Raw genomic sequence first — 19,110 nt, forward strand, 5'->3', positions numbered from 1 at the left:
AAACATAGAATCACAGGGGTTGGAAGGGACCTCTAAAGATCATCCAGTCCAACTCCCTGCTCAAGCAGGTTCGCCTCAATCAGGTCACACAGGAATGTGTCCAGGAGGGTTTTGAAAACCCTCCCTGGGCAGCCTGTGCCAGGGCTCCCTCACCCTCACAGTAAAGTTGTTTTTCCTTCTGTTTACGGGGAACTTTGTGTGTTCCAGCTCATGTCCTTTACCCCATGTCCTGGTCATGTCCAGCAGCTGGCAGATCCTCTTGGTAACAGCATACCGACAAGCCATACTGCAGAGACACACATTGCCAGACACCCTGGCAATCCCTAAGACTGTGGGGTATGTTACTGATCCTTACCCTGTGCAGGGTGTGCAGCCAGGAGTATTATCTGCAGTAGCTTTACAGCAAAGCCAGTGGCCATTAAGATAGGCAGAGGGATGGTAGACTGTGAGGCGCTTCTTGTTGCATTGGCTCACTTTGGTGAGGATATCAATCCAGTCCTTGGCCTCCACACAATTATTTGCTTGGATATACAAGACTCTTCTTTCGGGCTGGATCACCTGGAACATCTGCAAACAAGGAAATGAGACACAGAATAAACCACTAGAATGAACTTAAGACCAGGCTCCAACTGATGATTCATTAAAGAAAAAACACACCATTCTAAAATAAAGTACCAATAAACACATTTCAACACAAAACCAAGCAGCAAATGTGCCCTTAAAACAACATGACCTTTCACCTGGTACAGGGAGTAAGATACTGTTCCTCTAGGAGATGATTTACAAACAGCTAATATCAACTTGCGAGTTGTCAGCCTCGGGGATGCAATTTTAGTAATGCTGCAGCTCCAAGTTTTGGAAGGCTGACAGAGGGACCCAGTGGCAGCGCTGAAAGGAAACACTAGTCAGCAGCAAGCAGAAAAGCGAAAAACGAGTTTGGATTCAGCCCTAGTGACAGCTTTGCTTTAATACTGCCATGTCTCCACTTTTTTAACACCTATTTCAGCACGTTTCTTTTCTTTTAGTAACTTCCAAGCTTCTGCACCCAACTATAGCTGCTGTTAGCAAATCACAGCAATACAGTTTCTCTTTAATTGCCATCGAGTGGTTCGAGTAATTGCACATTCATTCTGCATTATGGCTTGGGTACTGAAAATCTAAATTAGAGCTTTCTTGCGTGTTCAAAACAGTTTGCAACCTGAAATGGCATAATCACATTTACTCTCTTCTCTTGAAGAAGCAAGTTGCTGATGCACAGCCTTATTGCTTGATTATACTGATCATATATATACTGAAGGTAACTAAGCTCGATTTAGTGATCTTAACTGCAAATTTTGGGAAGGCAAAGGTCAATCATCTTCACTTCCTCTAGCTTCTGCAAATACTTAATTTTAATGGATTTTCTTTTCTCTCTCAGGTATTCCTAAAGTATCTTTCCCCTCTCCACTTCTTCATTTGATTATTCAAACCATTAGACACTACACAGCCCGTATCATAGAATGGTAGGGGCTGGAAGGGACCTTCAGAGATCATCTAGTCCAACTCCCCTGCAGAAGCAGGTTCACCTAGATCGAATCTCATAGGAACATGTCCAGGTGGGTCTTGAAGACCTCCAAGGAAGGAGACTCCACAACATGTGGAAAATTATTTCCCAAACAGCTGGTTTCTCTGTGCTACCTTTAAAAAAGAAACACAGAGGGACACAAACCCACAGCCCAAAACTCAATCATACCAAAAAAAAAAAACCCACCAAAAGCAAGATTCACTTTTGTCTATTACAAAGACCTGAAACATAGCCCTGAATTTTGCACCTTGCTGGTCAGGACAGTCTTGCAGACTGGCATCAGGCACAATCTCTTCTTCCCTTGTGACAATTTTATGTGCCTATCCTTCAAAGCAGCTTGAAAAGATACTTGGTAATTTGTGAGCAAACAGGTTTAATTACAATGTCTCTTTTAACATAAAGCTGCAATAGTCACTTTCCTGGGTTTAGTGCCCTTACAGATGTCAGACAGTAATTAGAAAGGCACAACACAGAACAGCAGTGTAGGAGCTGCTAGTGTGATCAGTCCAGTCCTGTCAAAATACACAACAAAGAGACAGCCCTTTTAATAAAATTCTTCAGGGGACAACTGGCAATTTGAGTCTGGGGAATAGGGAAGGAAGGAACGAGGAAGACAGGAGTGTGCAGCCTGGGCACCAATTAACACAGAACTACAGGGAAAAGAATGTTAATGTCCTGCTGGGATAAATGGAGCCTTCTGCATTACAACAAAGGAACAGAGTTAGGGAGTAGGACTTTGTGTAAGGGGATACCAACCTAAGTGAACTAGCATATGGCAACTGTTACTGAGAAGTACAGAGCTAAGCCAAGAATTTCAAGTGGTTGTGAGACCTTTACGCTACCAAAACCACCAGTTGCTTCTCAAACAACATAGAAGACCTGAACAGTACTTAAAACCACCCCCACACCCTGCAAACTACGCTTAAGGAAGATGAAGGCTACTGGCCTTACTGCCAGACAGGCAGATTTATCAGGAGTGAGGAATACACATTTGGTGCAATTCAGAACACAGATACATAGAGAGTATTTATAGAAATGTGCATCTTTAATCACACTTAGCACTCATGATGGAACATCCATAGCAAATACATCTGCTGTGGTGTTGTGAGAATTCTGTTCTTGCTGAAGTATTCTATTTATGTATGGCAAGATAAATGGGAATACATTAGCATGGGAAGGTGACAGTGGTATTTTCTACTGCTTATGGAAAGACTCTGAACCTTACTTTCCAGAACGGGTCCAGTCACCTTAATTTCCTAGGTAAAGGACCAAAATAGCACAGAGTTTCTGATGTTAACAATAAAGCAATATTTTTCCTAGAATAAATCATAGAATCATAGAATGGTAGGGGTTGGAAGGGACCTTTAGAGATCATCTAGTCCAACCCCCCTGCAGAAGCAGGTTCACCTAGATCAGGTCACATAGGAACGTGTCCAGGTGGCTCTCGAAGATCTCCAAGGAAGGAGTAAATGGATACTTTGGATACATTCTAGCTCAGTAGACTTAGTATAAGTTAAAGGCTGCTACCACTGAACAGCTGATCAGAATTATACCTCAGCTCCTCTTCACACACAGTTAGTTTTTTATATCAACTGTTTGGCTACTTTTAGTTCAATCCAGTTATTTTGCAGAGTACAGTTGGCAACAGTTCATCATGTTACAGCTGCCTTGTGATAGCTTGAGAATTGTTCTGCAGCTTGGTTGCTTTTGCCCATGTAATTAACATGAGTTATAAACACCAGAGCCAGCTACAGTACAATGAATATGTGTTCTAGAAGGAAATGAAGTGAACCTTATTCCATCTTTTTTTTTTCTTTAAAGAGAGACAAGCTACCAAAACAATACCTGAAACAGGGAAAAGACTTGTATTTCACTTGAACAACATACTGTTTGTGTAACCTATTCCCTAGGGCAGGTTTGAGCACAGCCCTGAATGGTATCCACAAGCAGCATAGATGACAGGAAAGACCTGAAGGCAGAAAAGCTAAATCACAACCATTTATGTGTATAAAGAAGTCTATAGCTGATGCACATTTAAAACTGGGAAATGTGGAACTGTTTTTTTGTTTATTTAAAAAGAAACCATTTTAAGGACTGTACTCAGCTTTCTAGGAAGAAGAGTACAAAAGAGTTGCCCAACGTCACCTAAACTGGTCATGTCCAAGAACTGTTCTTACACAGTGGATGCTCTGTCTTGCATACAGAGGTTGGCAGTAGAGTTCCATGGATGAGGAATACAGCTGTATTTTACTCCCTAACGGTGCAATCAAAATGCTAAACCATACTAGCACAGCACAGATGTTGTTTTGGCACAAGACCTACCCCAAATATATATATGCACTTTCATTAACCAATAAAGAAACCCTGGTAGCTAAGAAAGAGGATGGGATCCTTCACAATTATAAGCAGCCAGTTCCCTCCCAACAGAGAGGTCTGACAGAAAGGGCAGGGGCTCGATCATCTTACCTGTGTCTGACATTACGGAGCCCAGACAGCTGATCAGCAGTGATCAGTACTGAGTGTGCTGCAGATCACGAAATCTAAAGACTGCTGACTGGGCTGTTAAGAATCTGAATGGGCTGTACTTTTGGAAACTCCTGCTACTATATACAGAACAAGCAGCTGTGGTTGTACATCTTTCAATAGAAACCCAATCCAGGTTACAAAAGGGAAAAAGGCGATTAGGCTGGTGGATCCAGACGAGCCTAACAAGCACATTAATGAAGGCGGCCTACTTACGTTTTTCATTTTAAAAGATTCCTCCTCCAGTCTTTCCACTGCCAGAATGTTTTCAATTGGAATGCTACACAGAGGGTGATCGCCTGCAGAACACACAGATAGCTACTGAGCAACTCATTCACAACTCAACTTCTCCCTGTGCCCTTATTGTAAGGGCTCATTCAGTTGCTTTGAAGATAATTTTGCACAAGATCATAAAAAAATCTTTTTGCTCAGCAAGGATTTACTAGCATGGTGCTTAAGTACTACCTTAAGTACGTTTCAGCTTTCAGCCACACTACCTTATGGTAGCAAGCCTCATGGAAACTGTCTGACTGCAGCAGGACACAGTGTATTTCCTGAGAAGGTGACACTGAAAGAAATCATTCCTGTCAGCTCAACTGAACTAGGTTGACGGTGGTGATGTGAGACCTCAAAGTTGAGTGTGAAATGATGACTGGCATGATCTGAACATGTTTCCTTATCTTTCTCACTCCCTCTGTATTTATACAATGGAAGGAAGTAGTACTTGTTTTGTACTATTGAACAGACAGGAACAATTTACAAAAAGCAAAATCCTTGACATTAAGCAACATCAGGTGAACACATTATTGCAAGTTTAAAGCTCACAGACAAATCCCTGCCTACTGCAGCCAGTTGTGCCAATGCCAACAAAAGTTGTGCTGAGACTGTCCTATACAAACCCAAAACCCAGCATAAGGTATTTGCATCCTGAGTTTTGTTTCCTTGAACAATCTATTAGGTAACTGTGAAACCTACAGATTATGTTGATAGCTGATATTAGACAAATATTATCAAATATTCTGCTGATGCACAGGGTACTGTGCTATCCAAGAAGCTTCTCTAACAGTCAGTATAGACACACTAAAATGGGCAAGAATATACAGGCTGATACATTTGCTTCCACTGTGCCATCTATAGTTAGAGATCTAGATCGCAGTCTTCTGTTCTTACACATTCTTTATTGTAATTTTCACTTTAATGTATCAAAAAAAACCCTGTCAAACCTTTGTTACCTTTGCTTTTCTGATAGGTGAACTCATGGTTTGTCAGGCGAAACCATCTCTTCTTGAAGTTTTTCATACCAAAACGTTTTCTTCCCTGTGCTCTCTTGATCATGAACCTAGTAAACAGGTCAAAAGTTGTTATAATATACCAGATATTATATATATATATCTAAATATATGCATACCTATAAGATATGTATTTATGAATATAGATTTATACATATATATATATATACACACACACACATACATGATGGCACTTGCAAAGCTTTAGGAAGGGTCACTCGGTTTTCTAATTATTGAGGCCTTGTCTCAACAAGGAAAGGAAAATCACATTTGGATAGGTTTAGTGCATCTGTTAGTTAAGCCTGTTCTTTTTCAGACCTGGGTAAGTGGCAAGATACGTAGCTTAACTTGTAGTCTACACAGGGACTCTAGTTAGTTAGCTGAACTGCAGTTTGTGCCTTTTCCTCAGTTATGAGTCCAGATAAACAGTTTCCTATAACAGCAGATAAAGGGCAGAATGTGGTTAGTACTGCTCTGCTAAGCTTGACCTGTTAACTCTACAAGCTTTTAATTTTTTTTTAAAGATATGAGAAAGCTCAAAAGGTTTAGAATATGTTTAATAAAAGGCACGTGTAAGGCCTCTGGAGCACAGGGACTGTATTCTGACGTGCTTTAGTCACTCTCAAGCTCTAGAAACAAAATCAGGAAGTTCCAGAGGTCCATTTGCAGTTGCATACTTGATGCTGCAGCTGGAAATGTGTTTTCAATAACATACAAAGCAATCTGATGGTTGAAAGCTAGAAACCCCCATCTCATGGGGTTTTTTTGGTCAGAGGAGGGAACATTCATTTAGTTCTCAGTCTTAACTAATTTCAAACTTGAATTAGCTTGCAAGAATCTGTGGTGCATCCACACCACCTTCCTAACCACTAAATCAATCCAAAAGCTTCAAGGTGACTTTGGAAAGCCTAGTGACTTCATACTGCTCAGCATCACTTTTGGTGGAAAAACAATGTGTATGCATATGCAGCAGAGAGTTGATATCAGCTACTCTACACATGACATTAACTACTGTGCCAAATACAAAATTGTACAACAAAGTGAGTAAAAACTACTACAGAGTAGTTTTTATCAAGTAGGAAGGCATTATACAGCACAAAGAGCACACAGGGAGAATAGGGAATGATTTGGTTGAAGATTTTCAGCAGTAGAGCCAAAATGCTTAGAACAGCTATTATTGGTTCTTGTTTCTGGTATCTTTGGTCAGAAAGAACTACATTGCTTCCAAGCAAACCACAGGTGTGCTTAAAGCTCAAACAGAAACCAAAGTTCCTGTGTTGCGGCCAGTTGGGCTGCTGCCTGCTGCCCATTCCTTGTTGCTTGGGCAAAAGCTCACAAGGACTATATGCAACAGGGTCTTTTTTTAAAACCTGTTCCTTAGTTACACATCTTTCATTCTTAAAATCATCAGACAGCTACTGTCTTGGTTCTTATTCTTGGACAGCTTGAGAAATATTTAATAAAACCATACGACTCAGCCATCACCAGGCCCGCTGGTAGTAGTCTTCACTTTTCAAGGTTAGAGCAAATTTCAAGGGAAGAGCAGATATCTTTGGGCTGGACAATATCCTCTTTAAATTTGTCTTCCTTCTCATGTTAACAGTTAAAAGGCGACTTAAAACTGCAAACTCCACCAGAGCATCCCTCTTTGAAAAATACAGACACTATACTGCAGAGCTATGAGCACATTTCTAACTGATTTCTTCATAGCTGGCATAGTCAAGGGAAGAAAGTGGCTTTGTTTCCCACAGACAGGTAACAAGCATTCAAAGCCACAGAAGTTATGAGATCAATTTCAAGCATTTATTTGTTTGTAACTTTTGGATAATGTGAGAGAATTTGGAGTAAACAATCAGAAGCACAAAGGGAAAAAATATCTCAAATGAAAGTCATTTCACTGCTGGGTAGTGAGAGATACTATTTCTTCTCATGTTTATAGTAGACTTAGGTCTGGATCTGCCTTAGCCTTGCTTGGAAGCATCAGCATAGAATCATGGAATCATTTTGGTTGGAAAAGACCTCTAAGATCACCAAGTGCAACCACTAAACTCACCCTGCCAAGTCCATCACTAAACCATGTCCCTCAGTACCTCATCTATGTGTCTTTTAAGTATCCCCAGGGTTGGTGACTCCATCACCTCCCTGGGCAGCCTGTGCCAGTGTATAACAACCCTCTCAGTGAAGAAGTTCTAACAAATCTCCAATCTAAATCTCTGCTGGTACAACTTGAGCCCATTTCCTCTTGTCCTGTCATTCATTACCGGGGAGCAGAGACTGACCCTCACCTCGCTACAAACTCCTTTCAGGTAGTTGTAGAGAGTGATCATGTCTTCCCTCAGCCTCCTCTTCTCCAGACTAAACACCTCCAGCTCTCTCAGCTACTTCTCATCAGACTTGTTCTCCAGACTCTTCACCAGCTTTCTTGCCCATCTCTGGACATGCTCCAGCACCTCAATGTCCTTGTAGCAAAGGGCTCAGAACTGAACACAGTACTCAAGATGTGGCCTCATTAACACTGAGTATAGGGGGACAATCACTTCCTTGGTCCTGCTGGCCACACTATTGCTGATACAAGTCAGGATGCCATCGGCCTTCTTGGCCACCTGGGCATATTGCTGGCTCATGTTCAGCCAGGTGTTGATTAACACTCCCAAGTCCTTTTCCAGCACTCCAGCTGCACACTTCCCCATTGCCCCTCTCACCTACAAGAACAGCAGGACTAGTTGTCCTTTTAAGTATCTTCCTTTTTGGAAAGGACCAGGCAGACAGTTGCTAAGCAGCGATGGCATGACCAATGCCAGCAAACCCAAGAGCCAGTGACTAATCTTCAGTACTGTACATTCACTCAGAAGTACACACGATATAGCTTGCCCTTCAGATAGTCTTATTAGATGCAACAAAAAGCAAACAAAAACATTGCAAAGGCAAACAGAAACCCCACTAGCTAGCCAACTAGTTTGGAAGAGAAACAAATCAAAGGCTGTGAAAATTCCCACCCACTTCCCATGACAGAATATGGTAATAATGCAAAATTTCAGGAAAAATAGAAAGTTGAAGGCCACTCCTTAACCTTGAAAACAATTTATGTGAATGCTACTTAAGAAGTGCCTAGAAAATGTATGATCACTTCCAGTGAGTTTATTTGGATCTACACACTGAACATTAAGCCAATCTCTGTGCTTCTTGGAGCCTTTGCCTACAGATAAAAGTCCTTTATTGTCTATTTACAGCAGGATTTTGTTTTAAGGAAGGAAAAAACAAACAAAAAAAGAGCCAGTCAACATCAAGAACTAAATAACAAAGTGTTCTCTGCTGGATTTACACAGGCATTTCAGGGATGTTAAACAGAGTACTTCCTCCCCAAAGTTAAGTCAGACAAATCTATTGCTGCGAAGGAAGGACATGCTGTCAGCCGGTAGCTACAGCAAAGCACCAACTGCCCCTACGAGCTTACCTGCATGAACTATTACCATCAACTTTCTTTACTGTTAGTTTAAGAGTCCTTACAACAGCAGCCACAGGCCGAGCAAGAAAAGATAGAAAAAAATCAGACAGGAGCAAAAGAAAGACAGAGGCAGAAAAAAAATAATGTTTTAGAGTTAGAGGGGAAAATGTTACAAATGATACATTTCTTTTCAAAACCAAAAGAATGATAAATGTACAGAATTAAAATAGACAAACTTGCTTTAAGGACAGATGCTCAGAGAAGTGAACTGCAAAGGTTAACTGGAAGGTGTAATCATGTTTTCACTGAAAACCTAGTTTCCTACAAATAATCACGACAATGATTAGCATATGGATCTTACAGGGCAGCAAAAGCAAATTCCATTTGCAGGCTTTGCCCTCAGTAGGATATTCAGAATCTGCCTTCACAGTGGAATTTTACATTTGTTCACTGGAGTTCAGGAAAAAAAAAAATCAACTTTATTTTAACACAATGATGATTTAAGTTCACTTTGCCTTAGCTGTGCTAATTAAGTTCTACAGGCTTCTTTTTCCTCCACTTATTTCAAAACATACTTAAATGAAGGTGTTTAAATCAAATGAAAAGATGTTAAAATCAGCTATAGCAGCCACAGAGGGTAGAAACAGCAACACAAGAATCTTCCTATATTCTCTGAACACATGGATGGAATAGGGATGGCAGAAAAAGAGAGAGCTGCCTTAGAAGGGTAGCAAGCACACAAGTGAAAGGTTTTGTTGAACACGCATGCTTACCCTTCTTTAAGCAATATTGGTTGCTCTATGCTCTTGTGATCTCTCCTTCCCGAAGATGAAATTAAATCTAGAAACTAAAAGGTGAACAAAAAGCAGAGATAAAAACTCCAGGACTGCACTATCCAAATTAAAATCATTCACACAGTACAGAGCTAAAAGAAAATATTGTAAAAGCAGTTAAACAGAAGGTAATGGCAGCAGCTTGATTAATCTTGGAGGCTCCTTGGGTTGTAAACTAAAAATATCAGAAATGCTCTTTAAGGGGAAAAATCTGCAGATGACCAACACTTTATGTGCTTATCTTTTGTTATATGTATCTTCAGTTCCTTTTGGACTAAGCAAGTTTAATCACAGATCTGCAGCATCCTATGAAGCACGTACATGCCTCAAGCTCTAAGCACTAGCTTGTTAATCCAACTTAATTATTAAGTAGAAGTAAATCCAAAGAGGTTCTACAATTGACATACACATAATTTGATAAAAGGTTCTTGAATATTACAGATATCAGGAGTCTGCTTTTTCCAGCACACGTTTCCTGGTTTACAAACAATTTGCATTACATTCTGGGATTCCAAGCATCAGCTTCAACAGCACAGCAGGATATTCAAAACATTCACATGCATTACTTACATTTTTTACTGCATCTGCATATTTCTGCTCATTAAAATAGTCATAAAAAGTAGCCATATAGGATTCCTTGAAATTGGCCTGAAATACAAAGCCAAAATCATGCATATTGTAATTCAGTTTACACAGAAAATATTATTGTTAACAGCAGGAGATCACGAGGCAAGATACTGCAGATAGAAGGGTTTTTTTTCCTGGCCAGAGGTAAAATAAGCAAAGTGCTACTTCCATGTTTTTGCAGCATTCATTCAGTAGTATCATATTTTTATTTCAAAAAGGTAGCAGAATGCATTTGAAGTGTTCAGTTACTACAGTTATTAATGCCTTCATCCAAAGCTTCAAACTTGTGTAGGGGCTTTTAATCTTGGTCCTAAAAGAAGCTGACAAGACGTATGAGAGAAGGAATTCTTTTGTCTCAAAGGATTCCTAATTGAGGTACAGATTCATCTACAACTCCCTATGTGAATCCTAACCAGATCATCAAAAACTCCAAATTTATCACTAGATGTAACAGTGTAGTGGTGCTAGAGGTACAGAAGTTTTATTTCAATTAGACATCCAGAGCATGGTATCCAGATCTAACCTCACTGCTAACTGGCATAAAACTGAACTGATATGAAAAGAAAAGCACAGTCCTTCCCCTTAATGAGCGATTCTTCTCAGTTAAGCTTTAAAGTGTTGGAACAATTTTTAAAGCCCTGTAGAGCTGCTAACATGCACCAGAGGCAAACAGAGAATTTCATGGGTTTTCCTGATCACTATCTTCCTTCCAAAAGGAAGGAATTAAAAGCCCTGGAACAGACTTCTAGGTTGGTCACACAATTCTGCTTTACTAACATCTAGTTCAGATTAAGACAGATTTAGTTTTTCCATGATAATGAGAGGCTTATAATCAAAGCAAACATAGCCAGTTTTGCATAAGCCTAGTGCAACTCAAGCATTTTAAGGGCTTAATTACGAGTGATAAAAGATTAAAAAAAAATCACTTTCCTAAATTAAGCCTTTAAATGAAAATGGCATACTTACAGATTTAGATTTTGATAGGCTGCCCAGAGTTTGAATGGTTTTAGAGATAAGTGTCAAAGTTCGAGAAGTCTGAGGATCCTAGGAAAGAGAAAAATATTATAAGGACTAGCTATTTAAAATATAAAAGAGAGGAAGGTAAATTAAGTTTCTTTCTTATTTCATTTTCAGAATAGTAACATAAAATTAGAAAAGCCCCAATAAAACATTAAAGGAAAAAAGTGGGGTTTTTTTCAAGGCTTTTAATTCTTACGCCATCATGCTTCCTAACTACTCTATTGCTCTTCAGGGTGCCAAAAAATCACTTGAAAAACACAAATGGAGTTTTTAATCTTCAAGACTGTCCAGGTCCTCCCCATTCCCACTAAGAACAAGCACTAAAAGTCTTGGATAAGTTGCATAACATCCCAAACATTTCCAACATCGCTGACAGTCAATCCAGCATTAATGCAATGGGGCAAAAAGAAGCAGTGACTATCTTTTCCACACCAGATTAGAGCATCTGCCTTGTTCGTTCTTAAACGACACTGTTCCTCCCATAGTTCCCAAATTCTCCACATATAGAGCCATTTAACATATGCTTCATATGCAAGATAACCATAGCAGATCTTTGACCTACCATAGGTACTTCTCCTAATGGCTATTAAAAGAACTGAAGAAAGTATCTTGATAGACAGGACTATGGTGCCAGAATCATACACACAGCTAGAAAAAAATTGATACAGTACTTACCGGATGGTGTGGTGTAAGCTGAAAGAGGTTTGGAGAAAGAATGGCAGGAGCAAAGAATCTCAGGAAAATAAAGCTGCTGACAGCTGTGTACCTCACATCTAGGTCACCTGTTTAAAAAAAGGACCCCTACTCAGCATTTCAATAATCCCTCCTTAAAAACCTCTTGAAATTATCAGAATGCTTCTAGAAAGCTAACTCCAGCCTGTGCTGGAGATGTATGTATTTGTGAGTTACAGGTTTAACTGATGATGGAGGATTTGGAGCTAGAGATTGGCTAGCATAAACTAAGGAAACATCAATGAGAGCTTTTTTAAAGAAGCAAGTTCACGACACAGGCTACAAGGTGGACTCCATTCAGTTTTCCACCGTACAGGGAATTTCATATAAACATCTGCTATTCCATCTATGCAACTAAAGTATGATGAATAATTTACACAGTTTATAAAACATTCAGCACAGAGGCCAAGGCTCAGTTATCTAGTTAAAGCCCTGCGCACAAGTGCTGTACAGACTTCTACTCCAGCTGGTTATTACTGAAAAAGACAATGCATTTATTTATTTTTACATACAATAAAGAGCATTACAGCACAGTCAATGGGTTTCTCCTTGAGTTCCTCTACTATGAAGTGACTGTTTAAAAGCCAAACTCGTATTACCGTCTCTAAAACTTCCTTATTATAATCTGTTTCCCTTCATGAAAATGCATAGGTTGGTTGGTTGCTTTGCCCAGTTCTGATTTTATACTGCCCCACTCACTCTCACAGAGTCAAAACATCTGTGAGGGACCAGAGAGAATTCTCTCTTTCAACAGCCAGAAAACCTTTGCAGCACATGGGCCTCTTAGGGCAACGAGCTTGCAAGAGCTCCAATAATTTATAGACTGGCTTTTATTACAGACCAACGTATAATTCAGCTGCATGGAGTCTGCAAGATGAGCCATTACAGAAACCCTGAACATCTGAAAACTGAGTACACTTTGCAAGTATTAAAACCATAAGCATACACCATTGTAATGCTCTTTTTAAATGCTGCTTTCCTTTGAAAGATCTTTAAGTAGAACTTACACAGTAACTAAAAGTCATGTTCTTTGTCAAAAGAATAATCCAGAGACAAACAGCATTAATATACACTCCAAATGGTGTTTTGGAGAAGTTGCTGTTCAACTACCAACTCCACCATGGATCGTGCCGACTGCTAGACTACACCTACATTTAGAAACTATCAGTGTTGTAAAATAAAACAAAATTCAGAAAGTCACCTTGAAAACGTTTGGCAGCTGACTCTCTCAGCGAAAAGAAAATATCACACATCACCGTAGGGCAGCTGACACCAGACTTCGTAATTACGGTAAAAATGCGATCAACATACTGCCTCAGATTTTCCTGAAAAATGTAACAGTATGACAAAATTAGTAACTTTCCTGCTCTGGAAAGTGATCCTATTCTTGATTTATTTTGTTTAAACAGCCTTGTTAGAAGATTCTCACTTTGAATATTATATATTTGCAAAACAATCTCATGTTCGATGATGCTCTCTTCAGTAAATACATATACTCAAGCACCAGAGTAAGAATATTACACCTATTAGACATAAACATCAAGTGATAGAGCTGTATAACATGTCGTTCCTCTTCTTAACATCATTTCCCTATATCATCAGTAGAGCCACAAGCTGTTATCCCTGTCCTCAAGGGCTAGAGGTGATTAGCACTCCACAAATACTTTGTGTTTCTAGTACACCATAAAGCCGTTGTGAAATAATTGTAACAGTTTGTGGTGTTGAGAAAACTTCCAGTGTACTAAAATGAATGACAAAACTATTTGCAACATCAAACGTTCGATGACCTCAGTTAAACTTGCTGGTGTAAAGAGATATCTTCAAACTCTAATGCATACCCTGTTATTTTCCAGATTTTCACCGTCTTTTAATTTCACAGGATCAATTTCACAAGGTTTATGGGCCTGGCAGATCTAGAAAAAAACAACCCATAGTGAACAATTAAAATATTAGCTTACCTTCTAGTAGAAAAAAGTTTTGCAAAATGCATGAGGTTTTTGAGGTAAAAGGCAAAAGTCAATTTTTTAAATTGTTTTGTTTTTCTTTTGACAAAACATTGAAGGTAAATTACATGGCATCTTAATTTTTTTTCCAAAAAGTGGCATTCATTTATTCTACACTCTCCTTCAACTGAAATGAAGAATTGTTCTCTCGACTCTCTCAAGCAAGGCTGTTCAAGAAAAGTCCTATTTTGCCAAATCAGTCAACATTGACAGTACATCTACATTCTTTAAAAACTTGACGTTTTCAGATGAAACACTAGAACAACAGCTGAAGAAACTGTCAAATCATTTAAAGGAAGTCTGTGGTCTGAAAGCATTGCCCAATTACTGCACTAAAATACCCACACCCACCATTCTGGACTGGTAAGATATAAACTATTGTTACAGTACACGCATCACATACACAGTTATCTAAAAATAATTGTATTCCTTTATATTCACTGGATGAAATTTATTAATTACAGCTTCCCAGCAGCTTTCCACTGTGTATTTTCCTTATTCATCTAAGTTACTTTATTAATTTTTCAGAATCAATAAATGCTAGATTTTATAAAACAGAGGCATTTAGTTAAATATGTGGAAACTTTCCTTTTCCTCTCATACAATCCAACTGTTTCTGAACTGGGCGACTTAACTGTGGCTAAATATCACACAGGATTTTAATATAGAAACAGACTCTTAAGCATTGTTCCTACCAAGTCATCTTAAAATTAAAAGGAATAAACAGCATCTGCTCCCTGAAGGCCTTTTAGAGTGATATTTTATCAGATAAACAGTCTAAACTGTTCTTACCTCATCTATAATTGGCTTTAGTGTAACTTGCAGATAATGCATCCCTGCCAGTTTCATTGTCTCGTCAATGCACTTGGAAGTTAATGAGTTTCCTCTGAAAATGGTGTTTGGATCTCTGGAAGTGAACAATTTTCTGTAATTTAGTCTTTTTTGTAATAAACTGCTAATATATGGAAATAAAAGAAGCGGTGAAAGGTGACGGAAATCTGGATTTGAATCCACAAGCCAAAACTCCCTTTGACACCAGTCTGCCATTAAATGCAGTCACGTAGCATTTAGTGTACTTCCAGGTTAGAAGAGAAAAGCAGCAGTCACAGTAAGTCCAGAGGGACTAGAGATTTCCTTCTTTGTATTAGCACAGGGTTCTCAGCGCCTCAGCCAAACAGATGGCAACACGCAGGCTCAAATCAGGGGTGTTTACAATATAAACAGGGGGAAATGTGGCTGTTTTCACATGCTACTGAACAGTGTTAATTTGAGTAAGGGAAGGAGACAGTGATTTCAGTCTCTGAACAACATCCGACCTTCTCCTACAAAACAAGTACTCGTAAGCTGGAAGGGAGACAAAAACCTGGGCTCCTATGATACAGCCATCTTTCCTAAGCAGCATCCTGTGATAACACTAATAAACAGAGCAGAGATCCCAATTCTGCCCTGAGAACCGCATGGATAGCTGATGCCATGCAGACTCTCAAGGCATTCTGAAAAGGCACTTGCACAGAACTCTTCTGGAACTAGATGTATGGCCAGCGTGATTCATTAAGCCTTAGCTAGCTGCACTATCATGTGGACTTGTTTTTTAGTATTACTGGGATTTTGAGAATGAAAGTAATTTTGTATTTATTTTATACCTGCAATTCATGCTATGCAGATAGGTACCTAAAGAACAATCTCATCTACAACCCATATGACCAAAAACCTGTGCCTACTGACAGCAGATCAAAATTGGATATGAAGTTATTTGTTTCTTCTTATACATACACTGATGTCTCTTCTGCTGTTTATAGCTTACAGTTGTAGCCATTTACAAGCAGTGAATAACAGGATGAAACACTTTGCAGGATTCATCATTTTGTTTCATAAAAGTAAGCTCACTGCCTGTTACAAATGCCAGAAAGCCCTGATAAAACAGCAAGGATGGTGTTTATCATCACAGGAACACAACTGACTAGGGAGCAGCGAATTTCCTCATACTGTGGCAACCAGGCTTTTTCAGCCAACCTGCAGCACACAAAAAAAACCCACCTACCTACAGGAAGGAAAACACTCCATCCCTCAGACATTCTGAAAAAAGTCAACCTACACAAAGACTTTATTTTGTAGTGAGGAAGCTGTTACTTTAGAGTCGCTGCCTGCCTTTCCCCTTGCCTCCCAATTCTCTTGTACTGCCAGACTACACAGGCACAAGGCTTGTGGCAGCAAATGTTTTTTTAGGACCTGCTTGGTGTGAATATTAGATATCACACTACTAAATTGTCAGCTCACCAGGAAATCAAACAAGGGACTTAAGGATTGACCACAAAAAAGATTTTCTTCTCTGCTATCCACTGCCAGATCCAATCCCATCTTTGTTCCTCAGCTCTCTAATTGGAAAGATTAGATACACAGCTTGCCTTAAATATTCATGATTAAGAAGAAACTTGCTTTTTGTTTTGAACAAATTCAATGAACTCTTTTGCTTGGCACTAGTTGGTTTATTAGCACACTATAAAGCTGAAATTATTTCATATGAGCAGCTGAAGGTAATGCAGGATTTCACAGCTATCATCAAATATAATTAAGACTGAGAAGAACGAAAATCCCTGCTCTCAGACCTTACAACAAACTTGCAAGTAGATTTTGCAAAACATGATGGGAGTTCTTCCTCAAATCAAACTCACCAGATCTTCAGAGCAGTAAATGCACTTAAAAAAATCTCCACCACTCAGCTGGGAGGAATGGGAATTACTCCAACAATGTCTTTTGAAGTGATATAGAATTCCAGAAACTAAGTGGAGGATCCTGACACTAGTCAATGCAGAGCAGGTACGTTTGGTAGTAATTTGATTTTTGATACTTACTGAGTTCTCTTCACTTCAGCATTCGCAATGGCACTTATGAAAGGCACAATTCTGCCATAGTGTAAGAAAAGCCTGACAAGAGGTATGGCTGCTTCCTGTTTTTCTCTGCAAACTTCACCCAAAATGTGTGCTGCTGATGCTGAAACAGGCTGAACAGTGGAAAGAAATAAAAACTTTGAGAGATCTTTCCAGAACAAGCATCCTTTCTTTCTTGCTTGCTTTCTTTCTCCTTTAGCTCTTTAATGCAGAACCCCACACAACAGTTGCAATGGCAAGTTACCCAAACATGCCTGTACATAACATGGGTGGGTGTTACATTCCAGTTTTTGTTGGCTGTTAGTTCTGGTCACAAGAGGACAGCAATTTTAAAACTATTACAGTAGTCTCTTTTTCGCTCCCTCATTTTTAATAGCTGTCTTTTTACTGAATGTCACTGTTGCCTGGGAAGTGAAGAGGAAGAACTTCTCAATTTCAAGCCACAGTAAGTACAGAACCCAGTGCTTGTACTGAAAAAATAAAAGCACTTTTACAACTGCTAAAAGCATGCCCAATGGAACACACCATCCAATCCCCTGACATTACAGGACGAGTTCTCGGTATTTTTTACACAAGTAAACCTGTTCCTCTTCACTAAAGGAAAACCAATTGATTAAACTGAAGTTTACTTTGCATTTTCACATGTCAAATTAGAAAGCCAGAGAGAATATGCTGTTACTAGAACGGCTGATGTTCCTGGGTGTGCCTTTACCCACCATACTGCATGCAGATAAAGATCTCCTCTGCAATGACTGAAAACAAGCACCAGGGATATACAGAGCTTAACAAGGCCTTCAGGTCTGAAAAGGAAGAAGCTGAAGTGTCTGATAATTACACAACTATGGTGCCAGCAAGATAGTGACAAACACTCAGAGAGACCCCTATTAGGACAATCCAAAGGTAAACAACAAGCAGTGCAAGCAAATTACCTCAACATCTGCAGATTTCAGCAGGAGGTCTCTAAGTGGACTGTAATAGTCTGAGGAAAAAACATGGTCCTCAGTGTAAACCACATTTAACCTTAAGGAACCGAGGTCATCAGGTTTCAATGACTTGTTACCATTATCTCTGGGCTGCAGGAAATACCTGATACCCAAAAAAAAGACAGAAAAATTGTGCTGAAACACAATATTATCTCAGGCTATCAAGAAATATATGTAAAATTTACAAATACAATATTTATATATGGATCACATTCTTGAGAGTTCTGAATCAGAGTTTTTGACAGTCTATTTTGCATCAATTGCAACATGTGAAGTTCTGGTCATCAAACTTTATGTAGATATGATTAAACCCCCACATACTAAAACTGTGGCACTGCTGATGAACTGCAGTAAATAATATCATAAAGCCAACATATCAGAACTCCCACATGCAATTCAGAGGCAGACTAAAATCCCTAAATCACATTAACAAAACTTCTTGTTCTTACATTTGCTAAGATTATTTTGGCTTGCTTACAAAGAAAAGATACCAATTAAATCCATTTAAACTTTATCACATAGCAGCAACTACTCTTAAGTCTTCACAGCACACATATGTTTCTACTCATTCTCCACAAGAAAAATGTCAAATACCATGCTTCATAAGAACTGGACTGTCGGAGAAATTTCAAAGGGAGTCTCAGTTCTCCAAGAAACTCATCTCCAAACTTCAAGTTACTGGCATTCCAAAGATCAACCCTGCAATAAAAACAAAAAATTTTTAAAAGATTCATAATAAAAATTAAAAAACAACAACAAATAATCCCAATCTTGTTTTCAGTTTTTCCCTTCAAGCCTATGAGTTAGAAAGTCTCAAAACTGGTCAACAATGGTTTCCAACCACTAAAAGGAGAGCATTACTTTCGATTTCCAGAGCCTTGCAATTCACCTCCACGAAACATTCATGCCAAAAATATCACCTAGGCTACCTTTCCCTCTTGTGTACTGTTTCCCTAAAGATCCAGAGGACTGTTTAGCTATCCCAGATAATGGAAAAATACAGGTAAAATGGACATCAGGAGAAAAAATGCAGAGCTATTTAAGAACTCCATACTCTCTGCCCTGGTCTAATTTGGGATTACTAGCAGCTAAGTGGCAGCTTTACAGAGTTAGGCTGAATGCTTACTCAGACCTTTCCAGTGCTCTAGCTGCTGAGAAGACTCATCATGTCAAACTTACAAATTTGCTGCACCTAAACTAGTT

The 19,110-nt window shown here is 39.2% G+C and overlaps 1 protein-coding gene across 1 annotated transcript in view; it reads right to left on the reverse strand.

The window, feature by feature from the left end:
- Positions 1 to 19,110, reverse strand: part of RASA3 (RAS p21 protein activator 3) — a 127,489-nt gene that overhangs the window by 5,644 nt on the left and 102,735 nt on the right. Inside the window, exons 9-21 of the mRNA XM_061997197.1 lie at positions 18,502 to 18,606; positions 17,854 to 18,010; positions 16,889 to 17,037; positions 14,829 to 14,943; positions 13,872 to 13,946; positions 13,235 to 13,358; positions 11,977 to 12,083; positions 11,248 to 11,325; positions 10,225 to 10,302; positions 9,595 to 9,668; positions 5,320 to 5,426; positions 4,304 to 4,386; positions 356 to 567 (exon numbers count right to left, since the gene is read on the reverse strand). Coding sequence (XP_061853181.1) covers positions 356 to 567; positions 4,304 to 4,386; positions 5,320 to 5,426; positions 9,595 to 9,668; positions 10,225 to 10,302; positions 11,248 to 11,325; positions 11,977 to 12,083; positions 13,235 to 13,358; positions 13,872 to 13,946; positions 14,829 to 14,943; positions 16,889 to 17,037; positions 17,854 to 18,010; positions 18,502 to 18,606 — 1,464 coding nt within the window. The remainder of the gene's footprint in view (positions 1 to 355; positions 568 to 4,303; positions 4,387 to 5,319; positions 5,427 to 9,594; positions 9,669 to 10,224; positions 10,303 to 11,247; positions 11,326 to 11,976; positions 12,084 to 13,234; positions 13,359 to 13,871; positions 13,947 to 14,828; positions 14,944 to 16,888; positions 17,038 to 17,853; positions 18,011 to 18,501; positions 18,607 to 19,110) is intronic.

This window comes from Colius striatus, chromosome 1 (genome assembly GCF_028858725.1).
Source record: "Colius striatus isolate bColStr4 chromosome 1, bColStr4.1.hap1, whole genome shotgun sequence".
Classification (NCBI taxonomy): Eukaryota; Metazoa; Chordata; class Aves; order Coliiformes; family Coliidae; genus Colius; species Colius striatus.